Here is a 27,626-nt window from a genome sequence, read left to right on the forward strand (position 1 = left end):
GCACGATCCGGAAGGGACCCCTTACCTATGCGGCCCTTTGGCTGCCACTAACGGCACCACGCCCCTTATGTGGGGTGGCCCCCTGCAGTGTGTGTGGGGGATATTGGGCTCCCTTGAACAATGGTGACCTCTAGGAAGGATGGAAGTCTGAGAATGTACACCTGGTTGAGTGACACTCCTCTTTGTTTTGTGTGCGGATCCCTTCTGGCATTTGTGCGGATAAAACACTGAGACACCCGCGGAACAAGAAGACAACCGCTTAAAAAATAATATTGCTTTTCAGCTGCTTGTATGCCTTTAATAAGCACTGCACGAAAGACCTTCATGTGTTTAGAATTTGCACATGAAAAGAATTACAAGGAGCAAATTGCAGTGCGATAGAGATGTATTTCAGAACTGCCCCTTTGTCGTGTAGACGGGCGCTGCCGGGGCCAGCAGGCCTCCCCTGTGAAGAAAAGGTATAACCAGTCCTTCCACATTTCTGCATTTTTGGCAGATGACCAACAAACCCAGCCAGAAACGACACTAGGTCAATATTCTGTTCTGAAAGTGGTTGCCAGAACACAATGTGGGTAATGGCATCCCTTAGAAAAATCACACATTCCAAGGTGTATGCATGGATGCACCGCAGGCAGCGCTGGCACACTGCACCCGGTCTACTGTCCTGGCTGTGCGTCCAACTTTCCTTGTAGGACTCGCGGGCTTGCTGTTCGAGACACACACATGTGATTTGGTTTTAATATGTTTATTTATATTATACACCTACACAATGCAGCACTATCCGTAAGTGCCTGAAAGCATGTCCAGAAGTACAGTGCTTTAAAAATGTTAAAGAATACAGGAAGGGTGATCGCTTTATCAAAACAAACAAGCAAGGACTAACGAGCAAGGGCGGGGTAGGGTGGTGGGGAGAAGGGGCAGCACAAGGAGAAACAGTGGCTGTGAGAGGAAAGCAGTAACAGAGGAAAACAAGCCAACCCAATATTTACGACCTTGGGAAGCCTGAAATGTAAACATACGCAATAAACATTGAAAGTGTCAAATCAATCAAAAGTAACAATGCCACCACCTAAAGTTGCCATCCACATAGTTATTTTAAAAAAAAGTAAAAGAAAAATGACATTGTGCAACAATAAACAAAAAAATATAATGAACGCAGGGATTGGCTAGCAGCCCTGGCATTGGTGTGGTCTAGTTTTGAAGTTTATGTGTACGCATGAAAACACATGAAAACGCATGAAAACACATGTGTACGCATGAGGGACACACCATGGCCCTCATCCTATTGGACCTGAGTGCAGCTTTCGACACTGTGGCGCACAACAACTTGCTACAGTGTCTGAACAACGGAGGAATATCCGAAGCTGCACTCCAATGGCTACAGTCCTTCCTGACAGGGAGAAGCTTCCAGGTTCGCCAGGGCGACCACTACTCGAGAGACATAGGTTTGGGACAGGGCGTCCCCCAGGGTTCGTCCCTGAGCCCAACCTTGTTTAATCTCTGTCTCCCCAGTGGCTTCAATTGCCGTGAGTCACGGATTGAGCATCGTGTCATACGCCGATGACACACAGCTGGCTATCTCCCTATCGCGTGCACCCGGTCTTGCGATGGACAGTTTCAGGGATTGCATGCAAGAACTTGCAACCTGGATGTCCACCAACTGCCTTAAATTAAACGGCAACAAGACCGAGGTGCTCGTTGTGGGGAGGAACCCATCTGTTTGGTCATCGGCGTGGTGGCCTCCATGCCTGGGTGAAGCTCCCAGACCCCGCCAGGGAGTAAAAAACCTTGGCGTCTGGCTCGACGCTGACCTATCTTTTGGACCCCAAATAGACCGAGTTGCAGGTGTCTGTTTTGGCGTCCTAAAAACCATAAGGAAGGTCCTTGACCTCCTTCCTATGTCAGCACGGAAAACACTGGTACACGCCCTTGTGACATCACGCCTAGACTACGGCAACCTACTTTACCTGGGTACCACCAGCAAAGCTATGAACCGCCTTCAGGTAATACAGAACGCAGCAGCCCGTCTCATCCTAAAAACCCCTAAACGATCAGACACCAAAGCTGCTCTCAAAACCCTCCACTGGTTGCCAGTAAAAAGCAGAGTGGAATTCAAAGCCCTCTGTACATGCCACCGCATCCTGGCTAAGAAATCACCTATCCCACTCCAGAACTTACTGACAAGGTATACACCTGCCCGCGATCTGCGCTCCTCATATGGGGGCCTACTTCAGGTTCCTAGGGTCAAAAGGGCCCGTATGGGCGGACGCTCCTTCCGTCATCTGGCAGCGAAAAGCTGGAATTCCCTCCCTCTCCATCTCCGTCTGGATCCATCCGAATCCAGCTTCCGCAAGAACCTAAAAACATACCTGTTCTCCACATAACAGTTCACTGGTCTCCAACCTCTCACAAGAGTTCTTCAGTTGCAGCGCGGGGACACGCTTCTGCGTAACCAAGCGCTTTATAAGCTACCCTTATTATTATTAAAAGAGAAAATGCAGTCACTCACACTGTAATAAGCCAATTGAAGTGGCCTGACCCATTTCCACATGCTATATACTGTGGTGGTCAGAAGCAACATGTGAATGACACAGATCAGGGACTGATAAGGGCTGACTAAAAGTCTCTACATGCACATATATATTATTAGTAACCTTTTGGAAAACATGAGGCTAGTGAAACAACTAAAGAGGTCTCTTGGCCAGACCTAAAAATGTAGGTGGGCAAAGAACACACCCTAAAAGATGGACAAGGCCAGGTTTCCCCATTGATATTAACCATTCAAATGTGTGGAGATGGCACGGGGAAATGAAGTGAATTGCAAGCGGCGATGGGTGCCAAAGCCATGAATTGCTTTGCAACCAAAAAACAAGGGGAGGGAGACAGCCTCTTCTGTATCTGAGTGTTTGTAAGATAAAGCACTGAGCCAGGGAATATCTGGTTCGAATTAAAAAAAATTGGTCCCTGCACATAAAGTAAAATAAAGGAAGTGGAAGAGGACACGTCCTCTTGGCGATTCATGGAAGTCAACTATTGAGAAAAAAGGTGGTACAAGCAGGAATCATTAACCAATTGGAAGCAATTTTTTTTAAAGGAGACTCACAAAAGCCAATCAGAAGTTGGAGGCGGGCTGTAAACACCCTGACTGAATACCACATTTCGAGAGACCGTGCATGTGCTGCCTAGGCTCAACCTAAAAAAATGGTTAACTTCTCCATCTTTTTTAAGTTTGATGGTGGTACTCATGCCTCTGGAGAAAGGTAATACTGAGTGCTGTATATATTTGTGTAAATCCATTTTTCTCCAGAAGTCCATTCATTTTTTTGTCTACAACTTAGATGGAGACTGAGATTAGGATTAAGGAGTGGGATCTAACTGGATCATGAAGATGAGTTTAGCCTGTGGTGCGCATGCTCCCAGCTCCCAAAATAGTAAATCCCTGTATGAGTAATGCTCTGGTGCTACCTTTTAAGGCGTGGCGAATTCCATACATCTGTAGAAAAGGAGTTTTTCAAACTACAAGTATAAAAGTCAGTGAGGTGAGTTTCTTCCACTTACTGTTTCAGAGTCTACTAAGTTTTTATTTCCTCCGGGTAAAATGCTCCTGGATGACAAGCTTGCATTACTGCAATTGCACTCTAATTTCTTGTCTGTTGTTGATGCACGATTAAAGATTGCCATTTCTCAACGCTGTGCATTGCAATCCCATCACATCTAAACAGCACTTGTGGCATGCACTTTTATGGCAAGATAGCCACGTTAGCGTTTATGCATGTATTCTTGAGATTTGGGATATCTTATGCTTTCTGGGAAGATGGCTTGATTCTTCTTGTGCTGCTTGCTAGTAGGTTTCAAACACTTGGGAATATCATAGTCTGATGACCAAGGAAAGGTTTCTTACCATTTACTCCGCCTAATCCACGGCTGTGGCCAGGGCACACATTCGATGCCCAGGTCATCGTTATTTCAGGTATTTTCATAGGGTGTTTTTTTTTAATTGTAAGTTAAAGAGCGCAAAGGATGTAGGGACCCAACTTGGGGGAAAGGCAATCTTGCATGAAAGTAGAACATCTGCAGTAAATTTTTTCTTGGATACTGCAGCAGCTGAATTCGTGATATGAATGGCATTAAGGTAATCTTTTTCTTGGGGTCGCCGAAGAGTGATTTGCGATTTATTTATTTATTGTTCAGTTAGTTAAAACCATAACAATATTACAAACACTAATTTTAAAAAGAACAAATCACATATAAGTTACATGTCTCTAAAAACATCTTATCTTAAAATGTATGTCATTTTAAAATATACTTCATGTTTTATCATTGCTCAGATTTAGCTTTCAGTTTTTTTTTGTGAGTGCGTAAAAATGTAATCAGTTTATAGTTCATTTGGGGGTCAGTGGAGTCCAGTCTCTTATGATAGCTGTTCTGCACAACTTTATGCCTCTATCCAGAAATGCTCGCCGTAATATTGTGGTTCGTGCTGGTTGCAATATCTTGCAGTGGCATACAAGTTGAATCAGATCTTACATTTTATAGCCACAATGCCGGCAATTTTAATTTTCCTTATATTTCCAATGAGGGGCATCCACAAGAGTGGGGAACTGTCCAAACCTTAATGTTATTAACTTCCTCTTTACGTAAATGGAGTAAGTGGAAGCCAAATAGGCCGCTTGTTTCAGTGTTTTATAAGTGTTGATCACTGTCCATGAATGACTTCTTGTAGAAAAAAAGGTCTTTATCAACCAGTAGCGAGTGGAATATGCAGCCTTGTTAATTTTAATTTGAATGTTTGGTTGGACATGTGTTTATTCCACAGTTAACTTGTGCAGGTAACCTTTAATGTGTATTCCAAAAATGTATATGCTGGCGAGTGTTTATCTAGTTCCATTTCCTGCCACAAGGATTCGTTAAGGCTGTTTTCCTCAACGTTTTGTTTTATTTGGTACCATGCTTTAATGTTTGTGTAAAGTCTGCCCAGTATTTCATTCACTAGCCCGAACTCCAGGCGCATCTGTGCTGGTGAGGCAGTCTACGGGAGTTGAAGAACCTTTTTATAAATGTGCGTCATTAGTTTGTTTAGGGTTTCTGAATCATTCCAGTGCATTGCAGCACTGGTGTATGATAGTGGTGGCAGAGCTTTGGCTGAAATTATCGTTAATAATGGTTTCAAAATCTTAATTAACGGCAACCTCACTACAAATATACAGATAAAGAGAGGAACAAGGCAGGGATGTCCCCTCTCCCCCTTACTTTTCAATTTCTACATTGAACCAATGGCAGAGCGTCTTAGAATAGATCCATCAATATCCCCCTTCTCCTTCCGAGACTGGTCTAAGAAGATAGCTCTTTATGCAGACGATCTGATGATTTTCACAGACAACCTTAGTGGATCTCTAACAACAATTGAAGAGACCCTGACCAGTTTCGGAAGTTTCTCTAGCTACCAAATTAATCAAGACAAGACGGAAACAATGAGCTGGAACGACAATTCTATCAGTCCCTATAATAAGGATAAAATCAGATACCTTGGTATAGACTTAGTCAAAGACTTGGATAAAGTAACACATATCAATATTCAAAGAATCGAAAAGGAAGTTAAGAAGTTACTGAAAGTGTGGGGAGGACTACCCCTGACTCTACTAGGCAAATCAAACATAATAAAAATGTCAATTTTACCGAAATTTACTTTTGCCTTTGGTGCCATTCCCCTTGAATTTAAAAGAGAAACAATAAAAAAAATCCAGGGTGAAATCTCAAGTTTTATCTGGTCTTCAAATAATGGTTTCAAAGACAGACCCTCCAGTTTCTGTGCAAGTCTTTTAAGGGTGAATGTTAGTGCCCCTGCTCGCTGTCTCATAATTGTTTCTGATCGCGAAACGATAATTTATCATCAATAAAAAAATCCCAAATATTTGTAGCACAATACTTTCTCCAGCAGATTGCCCTTTAATCTAATAGGTTGAGTCGAGGCTGTTCAATTTGTAATAAGCATAGATTTGGTTTTTGAAAAATGTAACTCCAAAATATTTACTGACAGACATTCGGAGAGGTGCTTTAGTAGTCTTGTCAAGCCTACCTTAGTCAAGCTTAAAAGAACGACATCATCTTCGTAGGCGAGATGCGATAATTGTAGTTTTTCCAGCTTCGGTGATTGTGAGTTAAATCCATCTAGCTGTCTTGAAAGGTCTGAGATGAATAAATTAAAAAGGCGCGGAGCCAGTACGCACCCCTGCTTCAGACCCATGTTGGTATACACTTTTCTGGATAATCTAGCTCCATTTCCAAGCTTCATGCGTACCCAGATATCTATGTAAAACAGTAGTAGACCTTTCAATATTCTGTCTGGTATACCCTAGGATTTTAATGTAGACCACATTAGTTTCCGACCTACTCTGTCAAAGGCAGCTTTTAGGTCTATCTAACACAGATGACGATCTTGTTTTCTATTTTTGCATCTTTCAGCAGTCATTGAAATGGACAGAATATTTGTAATGGTTCTAATACCCTTCCTAAATCCAGTTTGATTTTTTGGTATTAGATCAAATTCTATAGACCAATCAGCTAGGTCTTTAAGGATTAATGAGGCAAAATATTTAGCTTCAACATCCTGTAAGGCGATTAGCCTATCATTTTTGTAACTCGATTTGTCGCCTCCTTTGTAAATAGGGGTAATGATTGATCCCTGCCAAATTTCTGGGATTTTATTGTTAAGTTCTACGTCAATGTAGAGTTTACCTAGGATCGAACTTCAGTACTCTGAGTCATATTTAAAGGTTGCCTGGGGAATGCCATTCGGGCCGGGAGCGCCGTCGCTTCTGCCTTTCTTTATTATGTTTGTTATTTCTTCTGTTGTGTACACTGATTGATTGGTCTGTGATTTCAATTCATTCTCAATAGGACGCTTCACAGTTGGTAAATGGAAATTGACTATGTCGGGGAGTTGTTCTTTTTTAAATTTATCGCTGAGGAAGTTAACCCACTCCTGCTCTTGTATTTGCGATGTTAAGGTGTTTCGAGGTCTCCACAAGTTGTTTGTCTGCCAAAATTTGTTGAGATTCGAATGTCTTAAGTTGTAAATTAGTTTAGTCCAGAAACTCTTGGCTTTCTCTTTTTTAAATTTCCATTTGTTTTTTCATTGTATTCTCATTTGTTGAAATAATTTCCAGCATACACCCTTGGATTTGTCCTGTTGCAGGTTCCTTTGAGTTTTTATTAGTTCTTTCTTTAGCATTTGCAGATCTATTGGTAGATTTCCTGTCTGGTCATATCTTTTGAACCTTATTTCTGAGACTTTCATAGTTTTGCTAATTTGTTTAGGAATTGCGACCAAGTTTGTATTCTATTAATGGGTTCTGATGTTAATTCGGCCAAGAGACTCTTTATTGTTGAAAACCAGTCTATTACATTTGTCCATTTCAGACGTTTTAAATTGATTGAAGTATTTTCTCCCTCTGGAACATTAGTAAGTTGGTGTGTTTAGGTTGAAGATGACCTGCTGTATTGAGTGATCACTCAAAGGGGTAAACTCTATGTAGAAGCGAGCTAATGTTGGTAATTAAGGAAGGGTTAAGAGTGTGAAGTCTAACGTTGAGTGCGCCCTTGGAACGTAATATGTTGTTTCTGGAGGTCGATCTTTGTTGTTTCTTCCATTGAGGACCCGCATACCTTGGAATTCAATATCTGTGACTAGTTGCTGACCAATACGGTCCATCCCCGTATTGTGCTGCTGTGGCACACACCAAAATGAGATGTCTGCTGTTAGGATTTCGTCTTCATCTGGCATGAATATCAAATTAGAGTTAAAATCACCTGTTACTATTAAATTCCAGGTCGGCTCATCACAACGTAGTCTTGATATTGTTTTAATTAAAAAAGCGTTTTTCTTCTTTTTTTATTTGAGCCTTCGGTTGTGTATAGTAATTGGTTAGTAGTATCGTTTTACCTGTATTTAAGTTTTGATCTGAGAATTTTACAATTTGTATGCTGGGATCCGGGGATTTCAACTGTTCTGTTGATATTTTTAGAGCTGTCGATACATACACAGTCAATCCTCCAACTGTCCTGCCGTAGTGCTAGCATTTTTCTGCAGCTTCTGTATAGTGGGCGTAACCTGCTATTGGAGTATCTTCCTGCAACCAAGTTTCTTGCAGGGCTATAATGTCACAATCTGACCACTTCTTAAGTGGGAGGCCTTCATCAAGCAGTCTCCTGGCTCCTGCTATATTCCAAGATATCATGTGTATTCCATTTGTTTCAGAAGTAGAAACCATAGCTCCCTTATGTCAGACACTTTGTTTATTCAATATAGTGGTTAGCCAGTTCCATTGATCTTGATTTAGGTCACTCACCCCATGTGTTCCTTTTATTTATACAACCGGGGTCTGGGCTGTATCACTCCTGCCTTTTGCATTATGTAGAATTGAATATACCTGTGCAGCAGGTTTTTTGTGATTTATTATCCTTTTTGTGTCCTGCTGTCAATTTCTTTCAATGGGAATGGATAACGCAGTTTTACTGGTTCTTTTAATTGAATGCCCCAGGCAGAGAAATGTTTAGAGCTGCTTAGTATTAGCTGTGCTAACTCCAGTGTCTGCCATGTTGTTAATGTTGGTTCTTTTGTTGTGTGTATTTCTCCTGGGAGAAATTGCACTGCTGCAAGATCTGACAATTTTATATGTTTTAGTTCCTGAATTGCAGCCAAGAGCTTCAAGATATTGCCTCTGTTTAAAGTATCACAGTTTTCCTGCGTTTCATATTCCGGAGACCATATTTGCGGATGATCTCCCTGGTCTTTAGTTGTTTTTCCTATTATGGTATGTTGGTCCTCCATTCTCTTGTTCTGAGTTTTGACTTGGTTAGGAATGCAGATACTAAGTTGACCGTCATCAGGACATTGCTGCCTGGTTTGTATAGGATTTTGAGGAGATGCTAGAGAACGTTGGGCGTCCTCTTCTTTTGCTAGGTGACAAGTTAAGTACATTGTATTTACTTTCTCCGCATATGTAATCCTCCTTACGTCAGATTTCCAATTGTTAGTGTCGGTAGGTTTGCAGGTTACCGCTGGAGCCCTCTGTTCTTGAGTGCTTGACAGAGTGGCTTGCTTTATTGTAACTCCCCTTTTTGACATATTTAGATTATCCTCTTGATCGTCCATCTTCTTACCTGATTCCTCCTCAGTTTTATTTTCATTTTTGTGTAACCATGTCGATAAAGAGATATCGTATTTTCCAGGCTTATTTCTGTTAGCTGCGATATTTAGTTCCTTATATGATCTACTACTATCTTCTTGCTTTACTTTTGCAGCTACAAGTTGTTCCACTGACACGAGTTGTTCCACTGACTCGCCGAAGAGTGGAACTCCCCACCAAGAAATGTGCGGGATTTTGAAGGTGCCCGAGCCGTGTACACGCTTTTGTATCCTATTTCATGAAGGGGTATAACCGCCTTCTGCTGCTTGAGTCAAGGTTGTAATAGGAAAGTGCCTTTTGACTAAAACTGCCTAAGTTGCTGGTAAATAACTTTTCCAATGTAGGACACATAATTGTCCTTTTTGCGCACTTTCTATGCAGTACTGTGTTACCTCTTGTGATTTGAAAAATGTACACTTCTGAAATATCGCAACACATAAATAATGCTTTAATGCCTGTGGATTTGTAGAGGGATGATGGCTCTGGAGATGCAGTTTTGCATTAGTTTAGGTACCACAACGTATATTGAGGCAAATCACTTCATCTCCCTATGCTTCAAATATTAAAGTATTTGTAATGTAAATCCGTAAAAACATAAATGTACAGCGGTCCACAACTGTCTGAGATGCATGTTCTTATCCTTATTTCAATCCGATTTCTGTAATTCGGTCTCAACAGGATCACTTGCATTGTACTAATGTTTGAACAGCATCTCATGTTTGAGGTACACCTGCCCAATCAAAAAGTCCCTGCAGTGCTCACTGTTCCTTGAAGTAGAAGCCCTACAGTTCAGAAATCGGTTAAAACAGAGCTTTAAATGGGCCGGTACTCACAGGTATTGAGTACCGGCACTTCTTATTGTTATCACTCTGAGTACTGGCACTACTATACTGCAGATGAGAGGATTGTTACCCATGAAAGGATAGGCACATTAGCTGCTAGGGATGGTAACCTGTCTGTGACAGTCAAAACACTTCTGTGGCCCTGAGCAGAGCCCCGCTGTACTATTCAGCGTGGGCTCATTTGAATAATATCCGGGTGTACACCATCATGCTGTGTTGTAAGGAATCGAGGCAGCCCAGTGACAGTGCAATTAAGAAAGCCATGGGACGTAAGTTGGTTAAAATGGCTTTAATCCCACCCAATTCTTTTGTGTGTGTCCTCTTATGTTTGCCTGTTTACGTGTCAGAGAAAAGAGGGAGGAAATCGAGACCCATGGGGGAATATTAAAGGAAATGTGTGAAATACCTTGTGTGCACATCTGCTTGTTTCTTTCTGTGTGTGTATGCATGCTCGAGAATATATATAATTGTGCCAAGTAACCGCAAATAACAGTTTTCAAGCTGCAAATATTACATAACTAGAAAATGTTAAAATATCACTGTGTTTGTCTTTTTGTCTTGAGTAACGATTTAACCTATTTTGTTCCTAGAAACCATTTCTCATGTGTTTTGGTATGTGCTACAACCTACAACTAGTATAGAAGTCAAAAAGTATGTAAAGTCTTGCCTTTGGCCACGCACCTAGCCCCGCCCACTTGCCCCATTTAAATGAGTACCCGCACTATTGTTTTCCCCATTTAAAGCACTGGGTCAAAAATACAAGATCATCTGATGTTCAGCAGCATTGCCCTAAACAAGAGCAAGAGGCTGTCTTAAAAGGCTGAGGCTTGGGTGGTAGATTTATTGTAATGTGCAAATTAAGATCTTTTCTGAAATGTGACATTGCATCTTATGTTTTTGCATCTTATGTTTTTGTGTGTCTAGACTTTTTGGGAATGAAAATGGTTGGTGAGTTGCTTCGGATGGGCGGAGCGTTCTTCATGCCACGCACATTTAGGGGAAATAAGCTGTACTGGGCAGTGTTTGCTGAATACGTGAAAACCATGCTGCGGGTAAGCAAGCCAAGTATTTTTAGCTATCGGAAACGTTTTTTTTTTTTTTTTTAAAGGTTGTTTCCCAAATATGTATTAACAACATCCTTCATCCATCTTGTAATTGACTATCGTGACTAACTAGTAGAACTTGTACTCTTATTCTGGTTTTAGCTCGTTCTCATTTTCTGTTACTAACGGACACCCATATCTTTGACTTTTTGTAGGGTCTCCTTCCCCTGTTTTACGAAGACATAAAGACTTTCATTCCTTTATTAATTCCTGAGCTTGGAAGTCTGTATCTGTTAAAGTAGCTCTACTTGAATGAGTCTCTTTCAAACGTTAGTATGCTTTAGGCAGTCTAACAGGGCAGCGCTCGATTGTAGAAGTGACTCCAGGTCCAATACCAATTAAGCATTTATTTAGTGGGTTCAAAAACGGGAACCTCAGTCTAAAGCGAAGCAGATCACTCTAGTTGTTTTCTTGGTGGCCCCCCAAACACAGTACTCCGATAATATGACTTATCTAATTTAGTGCTACACTATTCCATCCCAGCAACCTGAAAATTTCAAATTATTAATTTCAGATTATTATTTTGAGTGCTTGGCTTTTATGTTTTTTTTTAAAATTGATCTTTATTAACATTTACAATGTACAGTGGGAAAACTATTGATAATATCTTTTGTGGCCCAGTACAGCGCTCAATCATGCAAGCAGTCAACATTGAACTCAACATAGTTGGGTGTGCTTCGATCCTTTATGTCCACGTGTGTTGATGTGAGCAGAGGAAGGTTTGGTTGAACCGTGGTTGGAGTGCCGCACAGTGTCCCTGCATGAGTGTGCCATAGTCCTCGGTGGGAAGGCTGAGGAAATGGTGGCCAGAGTCCAGCTGGGTGTTTTGTGTTGGTTGGAACTGATTTATGATTGTTTTGTTGTATGAAATAGATATTTATTACAATGAAACAGTACAACCCATACATATTCATTCTACTTTGCAAGAACATGTATTGGAAGTTTGTTGAATTATTTTAGTGACAACGGAATGCCTGAATATGGTAGATGTTTGAAGCATCAAGAAAGATTTGGTCCATTTACTGATTAGTCGTTTAAATATCAGAGAACCACCTCTGACTCAATTTTAGGGCTTCATAATCTCAGTCCAGACCTCTAAAACTATATGAATGATTTTTGCTTACCCATAATCCTTTGTCCAGCAGCCGTTCCTCCACTGATGCGGAGGAACGTCGCCCCACTGCTTCAACTGCAAGCTCAATACAAAAAAATTGCCCTCCGTTATTATCATTTTATTTTTTGTATTTAGTTGAAGGGGCTTGGCTGGGCTCCCCACATCACAGGGAGGAGTGGTGGCTGCATCTTAAATGCGCATGTAGGTTTGACTGGCCCAGGCTCCCATTCCCCGCCTGAGCACCAAAATACAACGCTCAGCCCAATCACAATGCTGTATTGCAGCGTTGTGATTAGCTGGGAGCCTGGGTGCTTGCTATCTGGTGCCTGTGTGGAGGAAAGGTGGAGGGTTGCAACTAGCATGTCGAGCAGGTAAGTTTCTTTTCTATTTTCTTTTACCCCCACCACTACCCCGAACTTCTTTCATGATGCCCAGCGCCTTCTTTTTACTATCATAATGCACTGGTAAATATAGGTTTATTTAAGTGACTTTTGGCTCTATATAGTACCTTGAGAATAAAGAATTCCCAGTATCAAGTAAGGTAGGGTTGTATGCTTCTAGCATGCAGAACAGTTTAAATATAAGTCTGTTAGCTTGATAATTAAACAGTTAGAAAAGTGAATAAACAATTTTTTTCGGTCTAGTGAAGGATTTCTATACCAACCAGAATTCCCCCTACAATGAATTTCTCTGTGTTAAGATGCCTTCACCAAATTCCTGTTTCCAAGAAATAACCTTAATAATTAGGTAGAGGTTAAGCTGGCTTTGGAGTTGAGAATTTGTAACCAGAGCCATTTATGCTAGAATCAAAATCAATTAATTGCCTTTGCATAAGCAGTGCTTTAATTTACAGGGTAGCCATGCTCCTGTGGAGTTCTTTGTGGAAGGTACCAGAAGCCGAACCAGCAAGACTTTGACCCCAAAGTTTGGTACGTTTTTTTCTTTCTTCATTGCAGCTTCTTACATAGGGGCCAACCATGCATATCAAATAAAGAGTCATTAATTGGTAACGTAGTAAAAAATGAGAACATATTGCTACCCCAGATAAAGATGCACAGTTTTAAAGTATTATTGTTAATTACATTGATGTTGTATTAAGCTTCTTTTGCATATCAGTAATGACAATGAAGTGCGATGTTATGGTATGCTGCATCTCATCAGAATGATTTCTAATCAAATCAAAACAAGCTTTATTCGATTTTTTTTGTACGAACAGTCATAAAAGCAGACAATAAAGTCTGAATGATTACTAAGATAACTAATCTTTGGTGGATTTCATTTGAACCAGAGTGAAATCTAACTAATTTTACTTATGTAATGTTTCTGAGTATTCCTTTGAAGTCTCCATATTTACAGATTTCATTCAAAATACGCATTTCAATAGTTAGGAAGGAGCTTATATTTTAGTTCCTTTAAGAATTATGTCACGCTTTGCTCGTTTGTATCAATGTGATTCTCTCCATAAAACTAAAAAGTGATTTCACCTACAGATTCCTTTGTTGTGCCAGGAGGTGTGAGGAAGTTTTGTGTCCTGGACCCTCTGCTCTATCATTTTTGCAAAAATTCTCAGGAGGTTGATCTAGAAGGACTTGACATGGACTGCTCTAGAATTGAGATAAGGTTTCTATCTATAGCACTATATGTGGATTATGCAGTCCTCATTTCCTGCATTCTTCTTAGCTTTCAGTGCTTAGTCGTTGAATAAGCCAAGAATGTAGCAGCCTGCAACTTGAACACAAACACTCTCAAGTCAAAAGTCAGTAGTTATATAAAAACAAAAACAAGATACCCCACCCTAGTATACCGCAGATCTTATAGAGATTTCTAGCTGTAGATTCCATACTCTAGAATATTCCCCAGAGATCAGACTGGATCAGGGAATTTTTTATCAGTACCCCTGGTGCCGGTAGGTAGCTTCATTTGGCTCTGCATCAGCATATTCTGTGCCATATGTGACTTGCACGGTGCCTATATAGGCACCACCACAGCACGCTCACCTCAGTTCTTTTCTTCCTGCACCGTGCAGTGTAGATCTGGAGAGAGCTACCCCTGGTCTTTTTTGACAGACTTGTTTCTCGACTTTGTGCTCAGTCCTTTTTTTTAGATTTGATCTCCTGGTGTGTTTGGGGTGTCTCCCAAGAAGCCTACAGGCTTTAAACCATGCAGTGCTTGTCACACAAGCATATGTTTGTAACAAACCCATATCTGGTTTGCCTCTCGCGTTTGGAGCAAGACCACAAATCCAAGGCTGCAAGGATTGCCGCGCCATGAACCCCAAAATGCTACGGGATCGGTCTCCCAATCTTCTCACCGCCGGACGTTGATGACCCCACAACGCTCTCGATCCCGGTCTGTGAGAAGGTCCTTGGGTAAATTACATAAAAAGATGTCTAAGACGTTGGTGCTCTTCAACTTCTGCACACTGGTCCAAGTCATTGAATGTAGCGCAGGAGCGTTTGCACTATAGGCCTCACTCCATGGTGGAGCTTGTAACCGGGTCGGCTCGGGCCTCCCAGAGCCAGAGCGACTCCCACCCAACTCAGAGTTGTATGATGCTATTCACCTCATATTTCTGTGGTCCCAACACTCTGGAGCATATTCAGGCCCCACGGGTACAGGAGAGGCCCCTGCTGGTTCTCTGCTAGCAGGTTCGCCCATGGACGCTAGTTGGGGCCCTTAGATCTGGTGCTGGATCAGAAGCGATGGCACCCATGAAACAGCAAGCATTCTCAGTGCCCGCTCCAGTGCCGATGTTGCGGATGCCCCACATCAGTGCAGGCCCCATTGTTATTCCTGACTCAGACATGTCTCCGGCACTGAGTGGTACCATGCCTTCCACGTCGGAGCCAGTGCCTTTTTTTTTTACAAGCCTGGAGACGGTGATGATTAGGAGGGTCAGAGGACACTTATGGCTACCATCAACCCCTGGATGATAGAGACAATAATTGGTATGATGATCTGACGGATCCAACTGCAATTGTGGTATGGAGGGCAGTTGAGGTCCTGGACCTTCAGCTGCCCACAATGGCAGTCAAGATGAACTTCTTGATTGAGGTAATTCAACCAAGAGTCACCCTTCAGAACCCTTACTTCCATTCAATAAAGTCCACACAGATGTCTTCCTTGGTGCCTGGCCCAAGCCCTGCACAGGGCAATAGCCCACTGGCATCACCCCTCTCCCGGGATCCCAGTTTCCCCATCCAGCACCCCACTCCAGAGAGCTTGGTGGTCTAAGCCTCCACTTTGAGGATCATTTCCAGTCTGTTCTCATCACTTCACCAGATAGGGAATTCAAAAGGCTTGGATACCTTTGATAAGGGGATTGTATGGCATGACACAGAGGCCAAATCTTCTTTGTTACCCCATCTCAGCAGTAACAATGATGAGAATATAGAACTTTAAACCACATTCTATTACAGTATATAGTCCATGAGCATGCAGCCATCTTCCTTCTCTGTTGCTGCTGCTCACAAGATAAGTACCTTAATTTCTTTCATGATTCTTTGTTTGTATGACCTTTTTATGAATGATTTTATATATATATATATATATATATATATATATATATATATATATATATATATATATATATATATATATATAAATATATCGCATGACTGGGTCCTATTGACCCTAATATGAGATTATTTCTTGTAATTCTTGCTTGAGAGAGCATTTCTCTCTCTCTATTCTTATATCCTTCGGATCTAAGCATTGTGGTGATTTTGTCCGTTCTCTAGCAGAGCCTTTTGTGACTCCTTGACTGTGTGCTGTGTGTTTTCCCACACCCGCACAATGGGAATCCAACATGTTCCCCCATCGCTTACCTCGGATTGCTCCTGCGACCTTTAAAAACACGGCTCCCGTGTTCCTGAGCGCAACTCCGGCCTCACTAGACTGACTCCCCACACCATTCGGGGGCGCCCGCTTCAAAGACTCAGCCCGTCTTCCTTGACCACGGTACGGCCTTCACACATGTACCGCAGAGGGGAGGAATGGAGTCAAAGCCTTAGATGAAAGACCATTTGTGGCAACGTGCGTGGTTGCCACAGTAACAGTTGCCACAGTAACGGCAGCAACAATCGGACACAAGGCACGCCCTTGACACTATTTTACACAAAAAAAACCCGCATATTTCTCTAACGCTCAACCCCTCCCCTGCCCTACTTTCAGCCCATATTTAATCAAAAATAGTTTCTGGCTGAGAAGGGAGATTCCAAAGGAAGTCAGATCAAGATTGAGGTCTAAATGCCCACACCCATCCCTTCCAGATAAAATTGCTCTGACCCATGAGCTTGACCCTAAGGTAGTTGCTTTCATAGCCAAGGGTGCATACTACTCTAGGAAGGGGAAAGACAAGAGCCTAAGGTCATGTCAAGACCATCTCTTTGGATACTATTGGACCCTTAGTCTAAATTTTGGAGTTAGCTGAAAATCCCTACATTGATGGAACACCAATAGACCCTAAAGAACTACGTGACTGGGTCCAACGGACCAGCTGCCTCCTTGGCAATGCCAATACTGCCATCTCTAACGAGCGCAGGAAGGGCGTTCTCCTCAAAATAGACCTGAAGCTAATAGAGCTGGCAAACAAGGAAGGAGGACCCACTTCACAGAGGCTCCTCTTTGGAGAAGAATTCATTTGCGACATGGATAAATATGGCGGGGCTTTTAGCTCGATTCAGAAATCGCAACGTAACATTAAAAAAGTCTTTCAGGAAAGAATTTTCGGAAGGGCCGGGAAAATGCGGGGTCGGTTCTCTGGTTGTGGGCAATCAAGCTCAAGACCCTTCCTGGGACGCGCATCCAAGTTCCAGCAATCATCATTCTTTGGAAATCAATCGTTCTTTCCACATAGACAGAGGAACCGCAGAAGACCATTCAGGGGCGAGAGAAGAAACAGAGGATTCTCCACAGGTAGGAACCTCAAAAGACCCTTCAGGTACCCCTATAAAGGTGGGAGGGAGACTAGCCCTTTTCTCAGGGAACTGGACCATGATAACACAAGACTCGTGGGTTCTAGATACAATCTAGGGTTACAAAATAGAATTCACAGATGTCCTCATTCAGTTAAAGAGACCACCAGAGATAACCTTCTCTCAAGAACAGAGAAAACTAGTATCACAAGAGGTAAGGGGTCTGTTGGTCAAAGGGGCAATAAGAGAGAGCTCGGAAACAGGCTTTGTCAGCAATATATTCTTAGTAGAAAAGAAAGACAAGGGACAGAGACTGGTCATAGACTTAAAGAGCCTAAACGAATGGGTAAAGTACTTTCACTTCAAGATGGAAGGGATACACCCTCTGCTATTTGTGGTGGCCTTTAGTTGCTTTCGCAAGAGCTTGTTTTTGACTCGCAGCGTAATCTCGTATGCACCGGCGATACCTCTAGAGGGCACTCCCAGTGGGCAATCAGTACTTACACCACTTGCACTTAGAGAATAGCACGACAAAGGACGCCACACCCTTGGGGACCTATACCGTGAAGGGACACTCATGCCCTACGCAACCCTTGTGGATGCGGAGGGGCTGCCGCCCGGGTGGTTCTCACTCACCGGCGCACTGGTGGCCTCACTCATGGCAAAATGCGGGGATGTCACTGCAGAGCTACGAACGCATCTCACCATGCAGTGCACGTCATGGGACAGGGCAGGCGCTTGACACGCTGGTTCTCAGCCTCACTCCGAACTCACGTGGCAATAAGCCTTGTCATGCTGCGCCACAAGTGGGAACAAAATCTGGATGGCCAGCTCATGGACAAGGAATAAGCCAAGGTATTTGAGAGCCCCACACGGGTCCCCAGGACCATGCGTTTTAGGCAGATACAGCTTTACATAATCCACAGAGCATACCTCACACCTGAGAAAATTAATCCATACTTTAATCGCGGAGATGCCGCATGCCCGCGGTGTGCAGAGATAGGGGCCGATTTGTTGCACATGTTTCGGGCTTGCCCCAGAGTGGAAGAATACTGGAGGGAAGTGGCCACCTTGCTACATGTGTACTGACCGGGAACTGCCTTTCACTTGGCCCACATATCTATTACATACATTTTGTAGAACCCGAAACACGAAGGTCACGTCCAGCTTTATAGATCTGGTTATGATAGTGGCTAAGCGACTGATTAGTAAAAGATGGAAAGCGCCAGACCCTCCCCATATACAAGCTTGGCGCCACTCTATTCTCGCGTGGGTCAAAGCGGAAAGTCTAGCTATTAAGCGCGAGGAGACCCTGGGATTGCGCAAGATCCCCATTGCCACTTACTGGGACACTATCTACCTCACACTACAATGCAGCCTAGACACCCCGCCCACGGACCTCTCTGGTACGCCAGCCTTTGGCAGCTATCCGCTTCACAAGCAGCAGTAGCGTATGTGCCACTACCTCTCTTACTGGTAGACATAAGCTTTTAGTGACACTCACTCAACACACATTCTAGACACGGGGTAGCAACTGTATGCTGTTACACATGAGCTGTGGGCAATACTGTACCTGGAAGCATGGAAGCATTGGAGGGGTCACGGGCTATATGTTTGATTGCATACATTGTGCATTCCTCTTCTTCCTTCCCCTCCCCCCTTCCTTTTTTCTGTATGCACAGTTCTACTTTTCTATTGATTAACTGTGAATCTATTATTGGTACTTAATTACAAATGTACGCCAGTGTTCCTTCTGGCTCTATGGGACAGTGCGCGCGAATGCGTGCGACAATGGTCATTCACCAGCATCCTCATCAGTATGTAGACAATGATGCTGCTACCATGCCTCCTCACCCTCTTTTCCCATCTGTCTTTTCACTCTTCTCCTGCTTGCTAGAGCACAACTACAAATATACCTGTGAGCCTCATTCTTGACTATTTTGTACACTGCCCTGAATATGCTATATGAATATGCTCTACATTACAGGGCCCTTCAGAGACTGGAAGCGAAAGCTCTCAGATCAACACTATCTTACTCACAAATGACCTGCTTAGACCAAGACTCGAGGAAAGAGCTGTCATGGTGGCTACAGAATGCAGAAGCTTGGAATGACAGAGCCATCTTTGGGGAAGCTCCAGAGTTGATAATAAAACCAGATGCGAGTCTAAAAGGATGGGGTGCCACATGTGGGGACTCATCAACAGGGGGTTGTTGGACACACCACACGAAGGAACTACATATCAACTGCTTTGAACTACTAGCAGGTTCTTTTGCGTTTCGAAGCTTCACACAGAATTCAATGAAATACTGGACAATGTCTCTGCAGTGAAATACATCAACAAGATGGGGGTACCACATTCAAAGGGTCTTACAGAGATAGCGAATGGCTTCTGGCACTATTGCTTGAATAAGGGACTCTCCATTACAGTGGAGCAAATTCCTGGTTTAGTATTAAATCGGCTTTTATTAGCAGAACACTGAATGTGAAAATACAATACAGTGTCATCTACAACCCAGCGGGCCGGCAGAGTCCTAGTCAAACCAGTAGGGCAGGCAGTGAGATCAAGACTCCCTCAATCAGGTAAATACACAGCATGAGGCCTACAACCCAGGCAGGGCTGGCAGCGTTGGTAAAGAAAGATAAGTGGTAGATCTGACGTCCACAATGAGTGGATAGTAGCAGAGTCCATTGCGCCGCGGGGAGTGTAAGCAGCAGCCTACCAGAGCCTGCAACAAACCGTTAAGTGGTAGTAGGTCTGCACTTAAAGGGAAAAACAAAAGAACATCAGGAAGAAAAAAAAACTCACATCCACCCTCCACCCCGTCCCTCTCCAGTGAGCAAAAACAAAGAAAAAACAATCTGGCCTGTAAACCAATGGATATGATAACCCACAGTGCCAGAAAGGGCCATGAAGTCCTTCAAAGCTAGATTGCACTATGTTTCCACTCCATCCTCGGGAATCAATTTCAAAATCCGGAGATAGTTAGGACAGGACAACTCTCGGAATTCAGTGGATCTTAGCATACTCCGATTTGTTCCCGAGGGTAGCAATTTACAGCCTCTCCATGCCTTTAAGGTACCATAATTGATGCAGCCATTGTGTATGCTCCGTGATCCTGCTCCACCCTGCTAACAGTACCCAGTGTGCAGCATTCAGCGCAAGCGCCATTTGTTTACATCTGATAGATAACAAGTGGAAAGTCAGGGCGTTGGGCAGTCCTAAGAGTGTATAAGCGGGAAGCCTAGGTGTCAAAGGCCCTATCTATGTCATCAAGTATTCTCTCCCAGTGTCTCGTGCGCTTTGGACAATTCTACAGCAGGTGAAGCAGGGTGCCAGGGGTACCGCAGCTGTGCCAGTAGAGACCGTCGCTGTGAGGGTTCCACCTGACTAGGTGTGCTGGGGTATGATACCAGTAGGATACAATTGTAAATTTAGTTTCAGCGTGCCCCATGGAGTGTGCAGTGTGTTGGGCCCTATAGAATATATCTTCCCACTCTTGGTCTGCCAATGTGCGACCCAGCGGCTCTGATCCGCCGAGTGTGTCTTCTCAGTGCTCATGGGGAGGAACGAGTATGTTTCGGAGATCAGTTTGCGATCGTCTTTTTTGTACAGGAGCCCTTTCTCGAACGGCCTCGTTGGTTTATTGGCCAAGGGTCGTGTTGTGACGCTAGATACCCAGTGCATCATTTGTGTATGTAAAAAGAGATCTGAGTCAGTAAGGCTGTAATCCGCTTGAAGCTGTTTAAAAGAAATGAGGCCCTGTATGTCAAACAGGTGTCCCAGGCGTTTAAATCCACCCTCCAGCCAACGTTGGCCAACCCTCCTATCCATCCCGGGTGGGAAATCAGGGTTTAAGAAAATTGGGGTCATCGGTGAGGGGAAAGTGGTGAGGTTAGCCCTCGTGGAAACCCTATCCCTGGCGAGCAGAGTAGGGTGGGTGACCGGTAAGGAATATAGCCCCCAAGCCCGGGCCGACCGAGGCAGCCAGGCCTCCCTCCAGATATGGTGGCCTGCCACCGTCTGGTCCATGAAGACCTAATACCTCTCCGTCATGGGGCGATTCCACTCCATGAGGTACCACAACAGTAAGGCCTGAAAATAGCGGGCAATGCTGGCCAGTGCGAGGCCACCCTCCCTTTTAGGGCGCTCCAGCTGGGACTTCTGTGAGCGGTGGAGAAGTCGGGCCCCAAACGAAGCGTTCGATCTCGGCTTGTATGTGTTGAAGCAAGTATGACGATGGCTGTAATGGGTGCGTCTGAAAGAGATATAAGGCTTGGGGAAGTACGTTCATTTTAACAGCAGCCAGCCTCCCAAACCACGACAAAGGTAAGCACCGCCAGTGTGTCAAGTCTTTACGGATTTGTGAGAGGAGGGTCGTATAATTCACCTCCGCAGTCCTAGCCAGGTGCTTGAAAAGGACCAACCCGAGATAAGGGATATCCTCTGCCCCCAGTCAAAGGCAAAGTGTGCCTGTAAGGTGTCAACTGTTTCTTGTGCTGCGGTAAGATTGAGCACTTGGGACTTCTGCATATTTATTTTGAAGCCTGAGACCTGGCTAAAGGCCTGCAGATCATCCACTATCACTGGCAATGAAGTAAGGGGTTGGGCCACTGAGGAAATGACATTGTCGGCGTAAATGCTAATGAGATGGCGATCTGACCCAAACAGGACACCGTGCACGGACGGGTTGTCTCGGAGTCGTTGAGCGAAAGGCTCCATATACAAAGCGAAAAGTAAGGGGGAGAGAGGGCACCCTTGCCTGGTCCCCCTCCCCACCGGGAAAGTGCTCGAGGCAAGCAGTTGGCCCTGACCGCCACCCATTTTCGGAATTTGACCCCTAGTCCAAAGCGTTCGAGAGTGGTGAAGAGGTATGGCCAGTGCACACGGTCGAAGGCCTTCTCTGCGTCGACCACCAAGAGTAGAGCCTCTTCCTTAGAGCGTTGCACTTTGTCAATCAAGCGACAAATCCGTTTAGTGTTGTCCTTTCATTACCGACCCGGGATGAAGCCAGACTGATCTGGATTGATCAAACCAGGCATGAGAGAGTTCAGTCTATGGCCCAGGATGCTGGAGAATAGCTTTGCATCAATATTCAGCAAGGAAATCGGCCGATAGGAACTGCAACGTTACAGAGTTTTCCCAGGTTTAGGGATGACCGAGATATTAGCTTGCAGCATAGAGCCCGTAAGGGAGCCTATTTCCGCGAAACGGTTGAATAAGCGGGTGAGCAGATGGGCCAGAAGATCTTGTAAAAAAGGGTGCTAAAACCATCTGGGCCTGGCGCCTTCAGGGGCTTAAGGCGGGCGATAGCACAGATAACCTCCTCTATGCGCATGGGAACCTCCAGCCCCTCCGCTTCATTGGGCGGAAGAGGGGTGACTGCTGCCTCCCGGAGGTATTCACCGGGGTCAGCCAATTTAGACGGAGGCAGCGGAGTATAGGGACTCGTAGAACGATCGGAAGGCTGCTACGATCCCCGTGTCCTCTGTAACCGACGACCCGTTCTCTCCTCGTATTGCTTTGATAGTCTGTGAGGCACGTTGACCGCAGAGACAGTGGGCCAACATGCGACCACCCTTATTAGAGCCGATGTAATATTTGTGCTTCAGCCGGACCACAGCGTGCTCAGCTCTGTCAAGATCTAAACACCGCAGCTGGAGACCCTCCTTCTCCAACTGGTGCCAAACTCTGGGACCCCAGTACACTTATGAATGGTTTCGAGTTCCCGTACTCTAGCCTCCAATTCCGCACGCTTGATCTGCTGTGTCCTGTTTTCGTAGGCAGCTTTAGTGATGAAGGCCCCTCTTGTGGCCAGCTTGAGTGCCTCCCACACCGAGGACATTGGCGTAGTGCCAACATCGTTAAGCACCAGGTAGTCAGTCAGGCAACGCCTAATCTCGTCCACCACCGCCGGTGACCGAAGCAGCGAGTCCCTTAAGCACCACTGAGAATCGGGTGTCTGGGTGAGCGGGAAGCGCAAAGTTAAGGTGATGTGTGCATGGTCTGAGAGGGAGCGGGCTTCAGTGGTGGAGTCTGTGGTGCAAGCCCAGGCAGCCTGGGTGACGAGGAAATGATCCACTTTGGCATAGCTCTTAAGGGCCGCTGAGTAGTAGGAGAAATCTCGTGTATCTGGGTGTAAGCTTTGCCAAGCGTCTTTGATCCCCACCGTCCCTCGAACACTCGCCACCCTCCACTGACAAGGCTCCTGTACCCCCCAGACCTTGAGCCCAAACGGTCCTGCCCAGCATCTATAACTATATTAAGATTGCCACCCACTACCGCCATGGAGTCGGGTGTATGAAGGACTTCGGCCATTGCGTCTAGCAAGAATTTCTCCTGATGCTCATTTGGGGACTAGATGGAGGCAATAGTTATATGAGAGGACCCCACCCAGAGTCGCAGCACTAGGAGGCACCCCTTGATCTCTGCAACAGGACCCACAACCAGCCCCCTAAAGCGCCTTGAGAGTAGAATGGCCACCCCGCCTCGCTTATTCCTACCAGAGGACCAAAACTGCAGAGGGAATTCCCTATGTTTCATACGGCAAGTGTCGCTATGAAGGAGGGGAGTTTCCTGAAGGAGGCACACATCTCCCCCTGAATATTCGAGTAGCGATAGGACTGCCTTCTGCTTAGTAGGATTATTAAGACCCCGGGCATTGAAGCTAACTACTTTGACCTCCATCTGTGAAAGACAGCCCATCTAACGCAATAGCTAAGGTCGCTGGGAGAGCGCTGAGAGGCAAATGTCGTGGGAGGTCCCTCGGACGAGAACACCAAGACATAGCTTGACAAAAAGGCATTAAATAAAAAGCTCACAGGAGAGAGGACCCCACCCACCCCAGAAGAACAAACCATGAAACAACAAAACAATAACCTGTGCAAGTTCTTGAAGTCCATCCTGAGATTGGTCAGTGAAGGTTGGGCTCAACCAGCATGCTCCTATTTGAAGAAGAGAAGAGAGGAGTACCCCGCTCCCACCAGGCTAAGGTGAGTAATGCTACCCTACAAACTGTCAATATCAATCATTAGAGTCTAGGCTGTCCCCTTCCGTGCCGGCCAGGGTCCGCAGGACGGCAGACTGCTCTTTGTTGATTGTGGCGTGGTCGGGGTGAAGGCGGTTCACACCCCTGCTCCCCCGGTGCCCGCGCCCCCGAGGCCTCCGTGAGCCTGGCTCCTGGGCATCCAGTTGAGAGGGCAGGTTGTCGATGTTGAGATTTAGAAATTTACAAGCATCAGTCAGGGAGGAAACCTGGTGTAGGGCCTGGTCGGTGCGGAAAATGAGACAGAAAGGGCGACCCCCACGCTTAAGAGGTGTTCTGAGAGCGCAGGTGGTTGGTAATGGGGCAAAAGTCCCTTCTCTTTTGCAGTGTACTGGCAGCCAGATCCTGATACAATTGGGGAGAGTGGTCTCGAAAGCGGAGCGGCTGGCTCAAACGGGCCGCCCTGAGAATCTCCTCCTTTACTGTGAAGTCGTGAACACACACTAAAATGTCTGCGTGAGGGCGGTTTGGCTGCCGTGGCGGGCCCACACAGTGGCATCGGTCAATCTTGATGGTGGAGTCCTCCGGCGCATTCGGGATTGTGGGGAAAAGGTCCTGGAGATAGCCCGCAAGGTCCTCCCTTTCCGCCCCGGTTGGGACCGCTCGGATGCGGACGTTATTCCGTCTTCTTTTTTTTTTATATTTCTGTTTATTAAACAGTTTTAACAACCTCACATCAATTGTTTACAAGCAGGCGACTTCATCATTCCTCAGCACCATCTTAGACATTGCAAGTTAGGATACAATTAACATATTGATTAAATCAAGGGGTTTCAAGAGCTTCAGTTACAATTTGACGACAAGGAGGGTTACAGATGTCACCTCTATAGTGATTCCATGCTCCCCACACCTTATTCCATTTCCCAGGGCACCCCCTGGCCACGTAGACTGATTTTTCCCTATACATGCACCAGTCTAAATCCTCTTTCCACTTCCTCAGTTGGGAGGGCTGACTTGCGCCCCATAGCTGCGCGATATTCCTTTTTGCTACCATGTATGCTAGTGTAGCCCATTGTGTAGTGTACGTGTTGAGATCTGTAGGCTCCCATACATTTAATAAACATCTCCGAGCCTCTGACTGAATGTCATCCCCCAGTACCGCCCGTACTGTACGATGGATGTCCATCCAATACTGTTGTATCTGCTGACAGTCCCACAGTATGTGGATGAACATCCCAACCTTCCCCCAGCCTCTCCTACACTCCCCGTTTTCTGCCTTTCCAATCTGGACCAGGCAAGGCCCTGTTACATAAATCCTATGTAATATTTTAAGCTGCACTAATCTCAGCCTGACCTGAATTGCAACCACCGGTGGGGAGGAGATTGCCTCCTGCTAGTCCTCGTCATCGAGCTTTAGGCCAACACTATTCTATTTTCCCTTGAGGGCCTGCAGTGGATCTTCCATGTTATTAATCAGTTTCCTATAGATAAGGGAAATGTTTTTTTCAGGGAGGTGTCCGTCCAGCACTGTATCTTCCAAAGGGGAGGCTTCCGGGAGCATTGTGTTACTTGGTATCTGAGTAAATAGTGCAAGTACTGCATGTCGGAGTTGTATATAATGATAATACTCAGTGTCTGACAAGCTGTACTGCTCTTTAAGTGTGGCAAATGGGAGAACCGCCCCCTACCCCCCCCCCCCCCCCACCCCCCAGACATCCTTGATTGAGAGTTCCCAATGAGGTCCCATTTATCAAATCCCTTGGATTTCCAGAGACTCCCCAGTTTCTCAGAGCTCCACAGTGGGGTGGACAGAGTCAGTTTATTGTCCCATTTCAGGTGCTTATTAACCGCATGCCATACCTGGATGGCGTGGGCTGTGGGCCCAGTTAGTGGAAATCTATAGGCCTGGCATAAAGAGCTCTATTATAGTCCCTCCCCCCCCCCCGAATCCATCTGTCCATGGCATATCCTGGATCATTTGGGCGGCCATATATCCCATGGTTGATAACCGCGAGTTGGGATGCCCATTAGTATTTCTTTAGGTCGGGAAGACTAATGCCCCCATCGTACCAGTTAAGAGTTAACTTGGAAAATACTTTGCGGGGCCTACCATCCCAGAGAAGTGTCCTCTGGAGACCCTCTACATCTTTAAAGTAGGATGCTGGAACAGGATCCATCGTGTTTTGGAGGGCATACAAAAAATGAGGCAGTATCATCATTTTAAAAAGGACCGCCCTGCCTAGCATAGAAAGAGGAAGGGATCTCCAAAGTGAAACATCGTGCTTGAGTCGCTGCATAGGTGGATCCAGATTGCAGGCAAAGCGGAGCTTCGGATCCATCGTCACAATGTTGTCTAGGTATCGGAGGCCCTCAGGTGCACTCTGACTCGGACAGTTTTGCGGTATTATAGACTGGTCTCCCTGGATGACGTAAACCACTGACTTGGACCAGTTCACGGTAAATCCCGAATATCTCCCAATTATCGCGAGGACATCAAGGAGGCAGATCAATGACGCTCTTGGTGTAGTCAAGTAGAGAAGAATGTCGTCCGCGTAGAAGGATATCTTGTCCTCCCAATTCAGGGACCACCGCATTCCGCAAATGGATCTGTCTTGCCTTATCCAAGTCGCGAGTGGTTCCAGTGCTAACGCAAAGAGGAGCGGAGACAGGGGGCAACCCTGGTGAGTGCCTCTGCTCAGCTGAAAATCTGAGGACTTGCGGTTATTTACCACCACTCGAGCCATCGGGCCGGAGTACAGGAGAGGAACCCACCCCGTAAACTCCGGACCAAACCCCATTTTGTCTAATACCGCAAATACATAGGGCCACTCATCATGTCAAACGCCATGGTAGCGTCTAATGATACTAGGGGTGCAGGTTCCAGTATGGTGGGTGACCTACTGAGTACTCCATGTAATCGGCGCAGGTTAAGGGCCGTGTTACGATGAGGCATAAATCCCGATTGGTCAGGGTGGACCAGGGTATTAATGACTTTGATCAACCGTGTTGTCAACAGTTTTGCAAGGAATTTGGGCTCCACATTGAGAAGCGATATTGGCCTATAGAATGCACAGCTGGTCCTGGGTTTGCCCTCTTTATATATGACAACTATGTTGGCCACACGCTGTTCATATGGGAGCATTCCCTTATCTCTACTTTCTGTTAACATAGCGCGGAAGTATGAAGCAATCTTGTTAGATCGCAGTTTGCATAGTTCGATGGGGATGCCGTTGGGCCCTGTTGCTTTCCCTGAGTTCACACCCCTGATTGCCTGTGCCACCTCATCGTCAGTCAGCTGGGATTCCAGATAATCCCTGTTGTCATCTGAGAGTGTGGGTAACTTTATATCTTTAATCATTTCACTATTCTCATCTTCTGAGAACCTACTGGCCGTTTTATACACCATGCGATAATAGTCTGCGAACGTGTTTGCTATGTCCTGCGGATTAGTTATAAGACTGGAATCGTATCCCTGCAC

At 45.1% G+C, this 27,626-nt stretch overlaps 1 protein-coding gene across 2 annotated transcripts in view; it reads left to right on the top strand.

Annotated features, from left to right (window-relative positions):
- The window catches only part of GNPAT (glyceronephosphate O-acyltransferase), a 920,813-nt gene that overhangs the window by 444,936 nt on the left and 448,251 nt on the right, over window positions 1-27,626 (top strand). For both annotated transcript variants that reach the window (XM_086927130.1, XM_086927131.1), the window contains exons 5-6: window positions 10,955-11,082; window positions 13,101-13,176. In XM_086927130.1, the coding sequence (XP_086783256.1) occupies window positions 10,955-11,082; window positions 13,101-13,176 (204 nt within the window). The remainder of the gene's footprint in view (window positions 1-10,954; window positions 11,083-13,100; window positions 13,177-27,626) is intronic.

The sequence above is a fragment of the Lissotriton vulgaris genome, chromosome 6, assembly GCF_964263255.1.
Source record: "Lissotriton vulgaris chromosome 6, aLisVul1.2, whole genome shotgun sequence".
Taxonomy (NCBI): Eukaryota; Metazoa; Chordata; class Amphibia; order Caudata; family Salamandridae; genus Lissotriton; species Lissotriton vulgaris.